At 39.6% G+C, this 13,219-nt stretch overlaps 1 protein-coding gene across 1 annotated transcript in view; it reads left to right on the forward strand.

The window, feature by feature from the left end:
* LOC124550725 (X-ray repair cross-complementing protein 5-like) overlaps positions 1 to 13,219 on the forward strand; it is a 141,305-nt gene that overhangs the window by 64,198 nt on the left and 63,888 nt on the right. The window contains exons 6-8 of the mRNA XM_047125446.1: positions 1,744 to 1,927; positions 12,477 to 12,616; positions 12,704 to 12,841. Of these exons, the coding sequence (XP_046981402.1) occupies positions 1,744 to 1,927; positions 12,477 to 12,616; positions 12,704 to 12,841 (462 nt within the window). The remainder of the gene's footprint in view (positions 1 to 1,743; positions 1,928 to 12,476; positions 12,617 to 12,703; positions 12,842 to 13,219) is intronic.

Raw genomic sequence — 13,219 nt, forward strand, 5'->3', positions numbered from 1 at the left:
GCGCAGTTGCTTGCAACCTAGTGTCGTTGTGTAAACTAGGCTTTAGCTATGAGCGTGACGTCACAACTGTTCACATTAGATTTGTTTGACCATTTGCCAGCGGCCTCATGCACATGCTCAGTTGACTTGCGTGTGAGCAGTACCTTCTCCTGCTTCCCGCGCTTCAGTCTGGTACTGCGCGACCGCTACGGTCGCAGGTTCAAATCCTGAATTGGGCATGGATGTATGTGATGTCCTTAGGTTAGTTAGGTTTAAGTAGCTCTAAGTTCTAGGGGACTGATGACCTCAGATGTTAAGTCCCATAGTGCTCAGAGCCATTTAGAGCGTTTAAAACTGAACACTTTGAGGACCAGCCACTTAAAAGAATTTCGAGCCCAGAAGACCAGACATTTATGTCATAATTTTAAATTTACTGGCACATTGATGTGATGTATCTCAAAGTATAACACACACAAGAAAAGATCAATATTACATGTGAAAGCTTAGCTTCTTTTGTAGCTTTTTAATCTTAGAGACCAATTTTATATGTGAAACCTTAGCTTTTCTTGTAGCTATATCATGTATATTAATGTAAAGCGTTAACTTTTCCTCTTTGTGTGTTCACACTTCGTAACAGTGATCTTGCTATTGGCTGACTATAACACGTGTCCTATGCTCTGCTGTCATTGGCTGGTGAGATCACGTGGCATGAGATACAACTGGTTTACAAAAGGACACCTCAATCTCGATTTCAATGCTCCGGAAACTAAAGCGCTGTGTTCGTTGCAGTTCGAATTTATACTTTCGTAATACAAAAATATGCAGCGTTTATGTTGCTGCACATCAAAGGTCTTTCCAAAAAAAAATTTCTGGGAAGTTCTGTGCCAGTGTATAAAATGTTAACCATTCAAGAGATTGATAAGTTTTGCAGGTCCGAGGGAAAAATCTACAGAAAACCTACTGTCACTTAGCACGGAAAAAGTGTATTTTCGCCCGGGAAAAATCATATTTTTTAATTGGGATATTTAGGAAAAATCCAGGAATAATCCAGGAATTTTTTTTCCTTATCCCCATATATACCCTGTCATCGTAAGTTTGTAAGTTAAAGGAATCCAATAAGTGTGCAATTGTCAATTGCATTTGAACACACTAAGAGGTAGCTTTAACACAAAACATCTGCCAGGTCTCCCGTACTTTTGGTTTGATCATTTTTTTTTATATGGAAATCATTTCTCTAATTTAATAAACAGTTATTGTTTACATAAAATTTTACTTTATCCAAAACTAGTTTTTTTTTTGCAACAGATCTAGTTTCATCCCTTTAGTTTTCATGTGATGTGTTGTAAGGCTGTTATGGATACTGTTAAATTTGTATCTGTGCTGGTATATGTGATCAGTGATTGTGATTTTTCTGTAGTCGTTGAGAGAGAACAATGCATTCAATTGTACTGTCCACAAATTATTTAGTATGAAAATGTTCAACTGTATTTGTTCTCAAAAAGCGGTATTTGTTCTCAAAAAGTGCTCCTGTCCTTAACAAGTGTTAAATGACAAACCAAATTTTGTTCCCCTCTGTTGAATTCATATTTACATTGACTCTGTTGATTGCTAATGTTTTTGTAATGTGACTTGTCAGTTATTTGGTCTGGGAGTTCCTAAAAATCTACATTAACTTGCAGGGTTGAGTTTGCTCATTTTTTCTTACTCGTAAGTCATTAATGTTGTTATCATTCACTTTTAGCATTTGTTATTTCTCTTGACTAGATTTCTGAGGACACATTTCCCACTTGGGACAGAGACAGCAATAGTGCGATGATTGTGCGAGAAACGAGTTACTTCTTGAATCCCGATGCCGATGATGAAGACAACATGGCTACAGGAGAAGCAGTCGATGAAAAAGATGTGTGTTCTGCCTACTTTCTTGGAGCAACCATTGTGCCCACAAGTGGTAGGGTAACACACAATTTTTGTTTTTGACTAAAGTTGTAACCGGAATATTGAAACACTTTGAGCATTCATTTTTGCAGCCATTTTTATCAGTTTTGATGAATACGTGATTATTGACGTTATATTTGTCTCTGTCATTTGTAACTGGTTTGTTTGGAGAAAGTGGTTACTTCAATTACTGCTGATTGACACTTATTTAATGTGGCATGTTCTCGAGACACATCTCATCCACTTGCGGCAGTCTTACAAGCTATTTACTATGCATTGTTCATACTTCATTAAATTTTCATTCCTTTGACTGGCCAAGTAAGTTCACTGATCTGTCAGGCAGGTGCTTCATAAATCATCTTCACCTCATGGTAATCAGTTAATTGTTGCTTGATGCTATGAATAAATTTTAAATAGCTTTACACATTGTGGTGTCACCGCCAGACACCACACTTGCTAGGTGGTAGCCTTTAAATCGGCCGCGGTCCGTTAGTATACATCGGACCCGCGTCTCGCCACTATCAGTGATTGCAGACCGAGCGCCGCCACACGGCAGGTCTGGTCTAGAAAGACTCCCTAGCACTCGTCCCAGTTGTACAGCCAACTTTGCTAGCGATGGTTCACTGTCTAGATACGCTCTCATTTGCCGAGACGACAGTTTAGCATAGCCTTCAGCTACATCATTTGCTACGACCTAGCAAGGCGCCATATTCAGTTACTACTTCAAGACTGTATTCTGAACAGATAATATTGTGACTCATGTACCGTCAAGAGCTACGTTCATCATTAATGGATTAAAGTTTAGTATCAAACTAATTACGTCTGCTTTCTGAATTCTAATTACTTGTCATGTTCCAGACCTCACGTCAGTATAGTTCTTCCCTCCTCACGCCAGCCTGCGTGAGCTGAAATGCGTGCATTTCGGCCTCCACTAGTAACACGGTGTTGGCTCTTCTGCCAACACAACACACATCATCAAAGGAGATTCTCATATTTTGCTATTTTATTTTCACTGTGTACACTGATGATGACCTATTTAGTAAACTCACACTAGTAATAATATAAGTTAGTAAACTTGCATGACTATGATGAATTTAAATTACGTGAACAAGTGGCGTGGTCCATGCTCAACAAATGTCCAATTGAAACTGTACACTAGTGACTGTGTATTGCTGCTGCTCAGAGCATATATTAATGATTAATTACATAGGTTTGACTGCACTGTACTATAACTCATCACTCACTCACTAGTATAGTAATTATACTCTTTGAATGCACAATCGGACTGACAAACATGATGTCTGTGCATAATGTTGGCTTACAATGTGAAAGTAACTCAGTGAATGTGCAGTCGGGACTGGCTTTGGATACAGCAGAGTGTGTGCTGATTTGATACTTCTTGGCAGATTGAAATTGTGTACTGCACTGGCATTCGAATATGGGACCAGTGCCTTCTGGTTGCTAATGCTCAACCTGCCCTCGCAGCTGCACTACTGCCAGTACTTCTTTCCCTACCTTCCAAACTTCACAGCAGCTCTCCTGAACATGTTACAGGACTGTCACTCCTCAGAGAAAGGAAATCGCAGAGAAATGGCTCAGGCACAGCCCCTTTCCTTCTTGGTACCATAGGACTGAGCCTACTTGTCCTGTGTGTATATATCAAGAAATGTTCAAATATCAGAAAAACACTACATACCCTGTTTTTGACAGTTTGATTCTTAAGGGCTTGAGACAGTTGCAATAAATTGGAGTTTTTCTTGCATGTTTCACTTTACTGCCTCTTGCGAGCATTGGGTCGTATGAATAAAGAAGAGAACATTCTCACGACCTCCCCTCCTTCTTGAGAAGGTTCTTTGTGTATGTTGTCTGCTGTGTCCAGCACAGAACATGTGTAATGTTACATGTCATTCAACCCTCTAAAACAGGCAAACTGTTCAGTGTTAAAAATATGGAGCTGGCATCTGTGTGTTCTGGAAGAGTTGCATTACATTTCAATTTTACTTTTAATTGTGGCAACAAATTATTTGAGACAATTACAGACAGCTTGAAAAAATGCATTTTCTTGCAATGTAACCGAATTTTCAACAGCCAGTAAACTTTTTTACTGCTGAAGTTAGGTGAACACATTATATAAACAAAATCTTAAAATTACATGACTTTTCATCTACTTGAAACCTTAACTCTGTCAGTTTCTTCTAACACGAGATAATTTTAGTTAAATGCAACACATAATGTTCCACTTGCATGTCAAGTACGTATGCAGTTGCCCGTGTGGTTCGTTATGAGAAACAGATCGCCAAGTTTTTAATAACCCAGATATTAATTTCTCTGCTGTGCATAGCCATTTCCAACATAACAAAATATAAGATTTATGCGGTGAGAAAACGTGATGATTAACACGTGACTGACATAGTTGTCTGGTGTATATCTAAGTTTTCGTGTACATCAGTCTGAAAACTTGATTCTGGTAACCAGCAACAAAAATGTTTTAATTTTCACTTCGTTTGGAAGATTGTCCCTCTTCTTTCATGATTTTCAGGGAGAAATTTCACCAGGCAAATAATGTTTTATTGTTAAACCCATATAAATTTCTACAGTTTCTCTCTTCACTATTTCTTTGAGCTACATATGTCTGTTTTTGCCTTCCAGGCATTATAAATCCTGCCAGTTTTACTAAAAATCTCAGTAAAACTTAACCTCAAAATAACTTACTCAGCTCAAAGTATGCTACAGAGCTGACTTCAAAAACTGGAGAATGTTCTCCATTTGTGAGAAGCCCCTCTAGTTTTATTCATATGAAATGGAGAATATTTTTTGTTTTGATTTACTTCCCCACACTTTTACTCATGCTGAGAACATTCTCTGATGAAGTATTTACACCGACTCACTTTATTCGTGCGAACCTGTGAATGCTCACCGATACTTTTAGTACAAAGTATGTTCTCCATTTTATTCATACGACCCATTAACTGTTTCTGAGTGGTCATTATAGTTGATCTTTCTTCTTGTGGGGGGAGGGGGGAGGGGAGGGGAGATAAGTGACTAGGAAAGAGGAAAGAGGATTGTAAGGGGAGAGAATATGGGACAGGAGGGGGCGGGATCCTAACATTGCGAGTGGGGAAACTGTGTATTATTGGTGATATGCAAACTGAGATGCCATTATGCAATCTATCTATGCTTCATTTGTTTGATGAAAGAGATAAGCCCCATCAATAGATTTCCAAATCCGCAACTCCTGTCAAGATATTTATACTTGCCTTGATTTGTTCTGTCTAGTTTTGTGGGGCCACAGCTTCATATGTATGAGCTGATTTGAACATGGTTTAAGAAAAAACAATAATGTTCATGTATTATCCATTCTGCGCACAACAAAAGCATGTTGTTCCACTTGAACACAGCCACCACACTACGAGCGGATGCTGAAAAGTCCTTAGTTTTATAAATAAAAAATGCTGTTATGGGTTTGAAATAATTTATTAATATAATTAGTGATCATATTCCCCCTTGAACTTGGACATTAATGGTATCTTTGCCCCAACTTCTTAGCCTATCTAAAATTAATTTTTTGCTTATGCTGCAAACCTCTCATCCACAGCCTTTCTGGCTTCCTCAGTGTTCACCTTCCCATCAGCTGTTTCTTGAGGTGTGGAAACAGTAGTCTGAGGGGCCATATCAGGTTTATCGGGTGGATCTTTGAGGTTTTCAGAGTGCAGAACTGCCAGTTTTTGCTGTGTGATGGACACCCTGTGAAGGGGGTCATTGTCGTCCAGAAACAAGATTCCTTTTATCAGCTTTCATCAACAATTGGAGGCCAGTTGTTGCTTCAGTTTGTCGAGAAGTTCAACGTAGTACTTCATCATGATGGTTTTACCAAGTTGTAAGTGATTAATGTACACCCATATCCATACTTTGCATACCACTGCAAGATGCATGGCAGAGGTTACATCCCATTGTACCAATTATTAGGGTTTCTTCCTTTTCCATTCACGTATGGAACATGGGGAAGAATGGTTTGAATGCCTCTGTGTGTGCTATGATTATTCTAATTTTATCCTCATCTTCCCAATGCGAGTGGTACATAGGGTGTTGTTGTATTCCTAGAGTCATCATTTAAACTCAGTTCTTGAAATTTGTTAGTAGACTTTCTCGGAACACTTCATGGCTACCTTCAAGAGCCTGCCAGATCAGTTATTTCAACATCTCAATGATGCGCTGCCACGGGTCAAACGTACCTGTGATCATTTGTGCTGCCCTTCTGTGTATACATTCATTATCCCCTGTTAGTCCTATTACTTGAATAATATTCTAGAATGAGTAGCGCGAGTGATTCGTAAGCAGTCTCTTTTGTAGACTGATTGCACTTCTCCAGTATTCTACTCATAAAATGTCTTATATGGAGTGTTCTTCTATATGTCACTGAAACATGGACTATGAGGAAGAAAGATTGGATTGGAAATATGTTAAGAAAGAATGACGGACTCATAAAAACAGTTTTAGAAGGTTATGTAGAAGGGAAAAGGAAGCGAGGAAGGAAGAGATTCCAGATACTAGATGACATGATGGACAGTACAACATACAGCAGCCTTAAGAAGGAAGCAAAGGATCACAGAAAATGGAGAGGCAAAGGACCTGCTAATATAGCAGATAACTGATAATGAGGAGTATTCTACTAATAAACGGAAGAGTACCATCTGCTTTACCCTGCAACTGAGCCTATATGATCTTTCCATTTCGCATCCTCACAAAGTTTTACACCCATGTATTTGTATGAGTTGGTCAATTCCAGCTGTGACTCATTGATGATGTTATATTCATAGAATACTATGTTTTTCTGTTTTGTGAAGTGCATAATTTTACATTTCTGAACATTTAAAGCAAGTTGCCAATCTTTGCACCACTTTGAAATATTTTCAGTATCTGGCTGAATATTGATTGCAGCTTTTTTCAAACTGTACTTCACTATAGATAAATGCCTCATCTGCAAAAAGTCTGAGGTTACTATTAATATTTTCTGCAAGGTTATTAATATACAACATGAACAGCAAGACTCCCAACACACTTCCCTGGGGCACCCTGAAGTTACTCCTACATCTGACAGTGACTCTCCATCCAGGATAACATGCTGTGTCCTCCCTGCAAGAAGTCCTCAATCCAGTCACTTGATACACCATATGATCAGTCTTTTGACAATAAGCGTTGGTGTGGTACTGTGTCAAATACTTTTCAGAAATCAAGAAACACTGCATCTACCTGGTAGTGTTGGTCTGAAGTTTTAGTATGTCCTGTGAGAAAAGTATGTGTTGGGTTTCACCTTTGTCGAGGAATGCATGCTGGTGGGCATGAAGAAGGTCTTTCTGTTCAAGATACCTCAGAATGTGCTCTAAGATTCTGTGACAAATTAGTGTCAAAGTTATTGGACGATAGTTTTGTGGATCACTTTTACTACTCTTCCTGCACACATGTGTTCCTGTATTTCCTTTCAACTACTGTGCACAGTTTTTTTGTTTGAGGGATATACAGTAGATTACAATTAGAAGAGAGGCTAACCCAGCTGCAAATTCAATGTAGAATCTGATATAGATTCCATTGGGTCCAGAAGCATTGTTCAATTTTAATGATTTCAACTGTTTGTCAACACCACTGATGCCAATACTGATGATTTCACTCGTATTTTCAGTAGTATGAGTATTAAATTGGGGCAGTTCTGGGTTTTCCTTTGTAAAGGAACATTTGAAAAGAGAGTTAATCATTTCAGCTTTTATTTTGGTTTCCTCAGTTTCAGTTCCTGTTCTATTCGCTAGTGACTGGACACTAAATTTTGGTGCCACTAACAGCTTTTACATAGAACCAGAATGTTTTTGGGTTTTGTGAAAGATCATTTGACAGTACTCTGTTATGGCAGTCATTGAAGGATTAATGCACTGCCCTCTTGACAGCCAAACACGTTTCATTCGGCGTCTATTTATCTATAGCCTACACTTTGTTTTACACCTGTTGTGCGTCCGCAGCTCGTAGTCGTGCAGTAGCGTTCTCGCTTCCCACGCCCGGGTTCGATTCCCAGCGGGGTCAGGAATTTTCTCTGCCTCGTGATGACTGGGTGTTGTGTGATGTCCTTAGGTTAGTTAGGTTTAAGTAGTTCTAAGTTCTAGGGGACTGATGACCATAGCTGTTAAGTCCCATAGTGCTCAGAGCCACCTGTTGTGCAGTAATCTCTGTTTCTTTAGAAGTGTCTTTACAGTGACTGTTTACCATGGAGGTCCCTCCCATTATGAACTGTTCTACTGGGTACATATCTGTCTAGTGCATGGTCAATTATTCTTTCGATTTTGAGTGATAGTTCCTCCACATGTTCCTGCCCTATGCTGTAAGTTTCAAGTTCCTCATTGAGGGATGACACTACTGCTTTTTTAAATGTAGTTTTCTGAACATATTTGTCTTCTTGCTTGTTTTAGTTGCCTTTTGTACTTCGGTAATAATTGTTACCACAACCATGTCATAAACACTGATAACCAGTTTCGATGCGGATGTCCTCCAGGAGGTTAGGTCTATTTCTTGCTATTAGATTCAATGTATTTCCATCATGAGTTTGGTTCCAAACTATCTAAACTAGGTAGATTTTAGAGAAGGTATTTAGTAAAGTTTCACAATATGTCTTATCATGCCCATCACTAACAGAACTGTAATTTTCACAATTGATTGTTAGATGATTAAAGTAGACATACAAAATTGTCAAAATCAAAATGAACACAAACACAGATACGAGGGGCATTTGAAAAGTCCATGCAAAATCCGAGAGATGGCACCACCAGCATGTATTGCGGTCATGTTTAGTTAGAAGCATCTTTGGAAAGAACGCACACCAAGTTTTAGACATATTGGTCTATTTCTTTGTGTATGGCATTCATGTGAATCAAGGAAGTTGAGTGATTGTCAAAAAATGGACGAAAAAGAATTTCATGTGGTGATTAAACATTACTTTATGAAACGCAAAATGCCTCAGGAGACTAAAGAGAAGCTTGATAAACATTATGGTGACTCTGTACCTTCGATTAGAACAGTTTATAAGTGGTTTCAAAATTTTCCGAGTGGCCATATGGGCACAAGTGATGTCGAACATTCTGGACGCCCTGTGGAAGTTATGGCTCCAGAAATCATTGATAAAATCCACGATATGGTGATGGATGACAAAAGAGTTAAGGTGCGTGAGATTGCTAGTACTGTGGGCATCTCAAATGAATGGGTACATAATATTTTGCATAAACATTTGGACATGAGAAAGCTATCCACAAGATGGGTTCCGCGATTGCTCACACTTGACCAAAAACAGAGTCGTGTGAAGTGTTGCAAAGATGGTTTGCAGCTGTTCAGGAAGAATCTGCAGGACTTTAAGCATTGTTTCATCACTGTGGATGAAACATGGATACATTACTATACTCCTGAGACCAACAACAATCTAAACAGTGGGTTACCAAGGGAGAATCTGCACCAAAGAAGGTAAAGATCATTCCTTCGTCCGGAAAGGTTATGGCGACTGTCTTTTGGAATTCACAAGGGATAATCCTCATCAAATATCTGGAAAAGGGTAAAACTATTACAGGTGCATATTATTCATCGTTACTGGATGTTTGAAAACCAAGCTGCAAGAAAAAAGTCCTTTTCCATTATGAAAATGCACCAGCTAACACCTCAGCAGTTGTGGTTGCAAAATTAATGGAAATTAGGATTCCAACTCATTTCACACTGGTGATGTAATTGTAGGATGTTATGTTTTCTGTATTTTGTGAAGTCCACAACTTCACATTTTTGAACATTTAAGCAAGCTACAAATCTGTGCATCACTTTGAAATCTGATCAAGATCTGACTGGACATTTATGCAGGTTTTTTCGCAAAGCATTGAGTTGTCTCTGGTCCCTTACTTCCTTGTAAAGGGCCCTTAGACCTGCCACCAACACACCACACACAGTTGAGTGGATGAGCGGTGGAATACTCAGCACTTTCTGCAGAGCAGACAGAATCCATTGGAGAGGATAGTAGTTGAGCTACCTTTCGTAGCTGTGGCACGCAGCAGTTGAAGTTTCTTCCAGCCACCCTGACACAGTGAGTTTGCACAACTGTACGGACTATCCTAGTACGCCTCTCTCCTCAATCCATATTCCTATTCGCACATCAGCCCACTTGGTAAGTACCCTAAACTCAAACAGCATTGCAGAGGCTCTCCAACGCAGCATTGAAAATAACAGGTAACCTTGCATGAAACCGAAGCATAGGTATTGATGTGTTGGTAAATGTGCCAACACCTTGTAGATAGAGGAGGCCGAAATCTAACGCAGACGGGCGTGAATTCTGGAACAGGATAAGTACACCAATTGAAAGCAGCTTCCAATCTCACTTGACTACAGTCAGAGCAATTTCAAGACACAAACAGCAAATAAACGACACCTGTGCAAGAACAGCATTGACTGCGGGGTGGCGGTTGATCCATAATTCCTGATACCATGTTCATCTAAACATTAAACTTTAAATTAACCTCATGAAGTTTGTTTTAACCTTTTATGCTTCAATTCAGCAAATTTCCTTTCAGATCTGAAACTACAACCAATAAAGAATAGATTTGTGTAAATAATGAGAGAAATGATGTGTACATGCAGATTGATGCGATGAAAACATTTGTACTGTGGCTGGGATTCAGACCCGGTCTCCTGATCACTAAGTAGATGCGCTAACCACTATGCCACCCTGACACAGTGAGTTTGCACAACTGTACGGACTATCCTAGTACGCCTCTCTCCTCAATCCATATTCCCATTCGCACATCAGCCCACTTGGTAAGTACCCTAAACTCAAACAGCATTGCAGAGGCTCTCCAACGCAGCATTGAAAATAACAGGTAACCTTGCATGAAACCGAAGCATAGGTATTGATGTGTTGGTAAATGTGCCAACACCTTGTAGATAGAGGAGGCCGAAATCTAACGCAGACGGGCGTGAATTCTGGAACAGGATAAGTAGTGAATTCTCATAAGAAAAGTATGCAGCTCCTCGAATACTTAACTTTTATTTATCCTTTGTTGTTTACAGCATTCTTGATGAGACATTTCATACGATAACTTTCAAACTATGTAAGGCTAATGGCGCCTTGCTAGGTCGTAGCCATGGACTTAGCTGAAGGCTATTCTAACTGTCTCTCGGCAAATGAGAGAAAGGCTTCGTCAGTGTAGTCGCTAGCAAAGTCGTCGTACAACTGGGCGAGCGCTATATCGTATCTCGAGACCTGCCTTGTGGTGGCGCTCGGTCTGCGATCACACAGTGGCGACACGCGGGTCCGACATGTACTAGTGGACCGCGGCCGATTTAAGCTACCACCTAGCAAGTGTGGTGTCTGGCGGTGACACCACAGGTATATTAATCAAATGACACTCTATGGTTCCAGAGAACCTCCCATTTCGTACGATACTGAGGTGGTATTTCAGTAGAGTTGGAGAGGCTCTGCAGTTCCGTTCGAGTTTACGAGTTTAGGGAGAATACCAAGTAGGCTGAGACGTGAATGGGAACTGGGATTGATGAGGGAGGAATATTAGGGTAGAATGAGATCTCATTCTGGAAACATCCCCCAGGCTGTGGCTAAGCCATGTCTCCGCAGTATCCTTTCTTTCAGGAGTGCTAGTTCTGCAAGGTTCGCAGGAGAGCTTCTGTAAAGTTTGGAAGGTAGGAGAGGAGATACTGGCAGAAGTAAGGCTGTGAGGACCGGGCATGAGTCGTGCTTTGGTAGCTCAGTTGGTAGAGCACTTTCCCGCGAAAGGCAAAGGTCCCGAGTTCGAGTCTCGGTCGGGCATACAGTTTTAATCTGCCAGGAAGTTTAATATTAGGGTAGTCCATGCAGTTCTGCAAAGCCACTGTGCAAGGATGGCATAGTGGTTAGCACATGTGGCTAGTGAGTCTGAGACCCTGGTTCGAATCCCAGGGTAAGTACAAATTTTCATTCATCGCTTCAGTCTGCATATGTGCATCTTGGACTTGAAAAGATCTGTGAAACCATTTAGTTTCATTTGATAGTGAGAGAAAAGCTTGATAGAAAATTTAGATTTCTTGATGATAACTTTTCGTTTCAAACTGTTGTCAAGGTCTTGCTCTCTAACAGGCGAGTGTAACAGAGTTGAAAACTGTTGACAGTATATACTACTATTGTTGAAGCAGGAAACTAAAGAGAACTTAATATCACAGTTACAATATGTGTAAAACATAGTATTACAACACAGCAACTGAATCCGCAAGAAATAAGACTACATCTTACAGTAAAATTTCAAACGCTGACTTCAAAGAAACAGACCATTGAGTCGGGAAAAAATGGAGTTATTGCACTAACCATATAAGTACCTACACTAATAAGGGGGAAACAATTTTCTTAAGATATATTTGCTGCCGAAGTTAATAGAATATACAACTTACAGCGCCCCATTTTATTGCAAATTTTGTACACACAATACGTCTTGAGTGTCCATATCTTGGCACTTATTTGTACTCCTCGTATTTGCCACTTGGTTACATTACTCATTTTATTGCAGAGGTGGACGAAAAGGCAATGTCGTACAGTTCTCCAGCAAAGTCACTGACTGTGTTGTGTTTCACAGCAGCAAAAAATGTGCCTCAGTACCTGTTCATGGGCAATGGTGTCCTGTACTTCACTCTCCAGAATGGCAGAACAGTAAGTCCAATGCTTCTCTATCACTAGATCCTCACATATGTGCATCTTTTTTCAATTTGTTTTCAATTTTGTATCCCCCATCCTTAGGAGGCTGGCTCTGCGTTCTCTGCTGTTATCCAAGCCATGCAGAATTTAGATATGGTAGCTGTTGTTCGAAGAGTGTATCAGAGTAACTCTGACCCCTATGTGGGTGTACTCTTCCCAAAGATTGAAAACAGATTCGAGGTAAGCTGATAGGTAAAATATTTTGTAAAATTAATTTTTAAATTTTTTCCACATTGGCTTGTAGTGTTGTTTTTCTTCTTTGCATAATTTTCATGTGTACTGGTTAACATTTCTTGATATTTTATACTTAATCTATATATATATATATATATATTTCACAACTAATTTTACGATTCGTTGGTCAAACACACACACACACACACACACACACACACAGTCATGTAAAACTTCTTTAAACGACATCATAGTTGCCATTGATTATAGAAATTATCCATTTTTACTATTGCAATTTAGACCTTAAGGTAATTATCAATGGGTATAGTACAAAAAACTGCTTTAGCTAGTGTCAGATTTTAAAAATCATCTAACATGTACACG

The sequence above is a fragment of the Schistocerca americana genome, chromosome 9, assembly GCF_021461395.2.
Source record: "Schistocerca americana isolate TAMUIC-IGC-003095 chromosome 9, iqSchAmer2.1, whole genome shotgun sequence".
Taxonomy (NCBI): domain Eukaryota; kingdom Metazoa; phylum Arthropoda; class Insecta; order Orthoptera; family Acrididae; genus Schistocerca; species Schistocerca americana.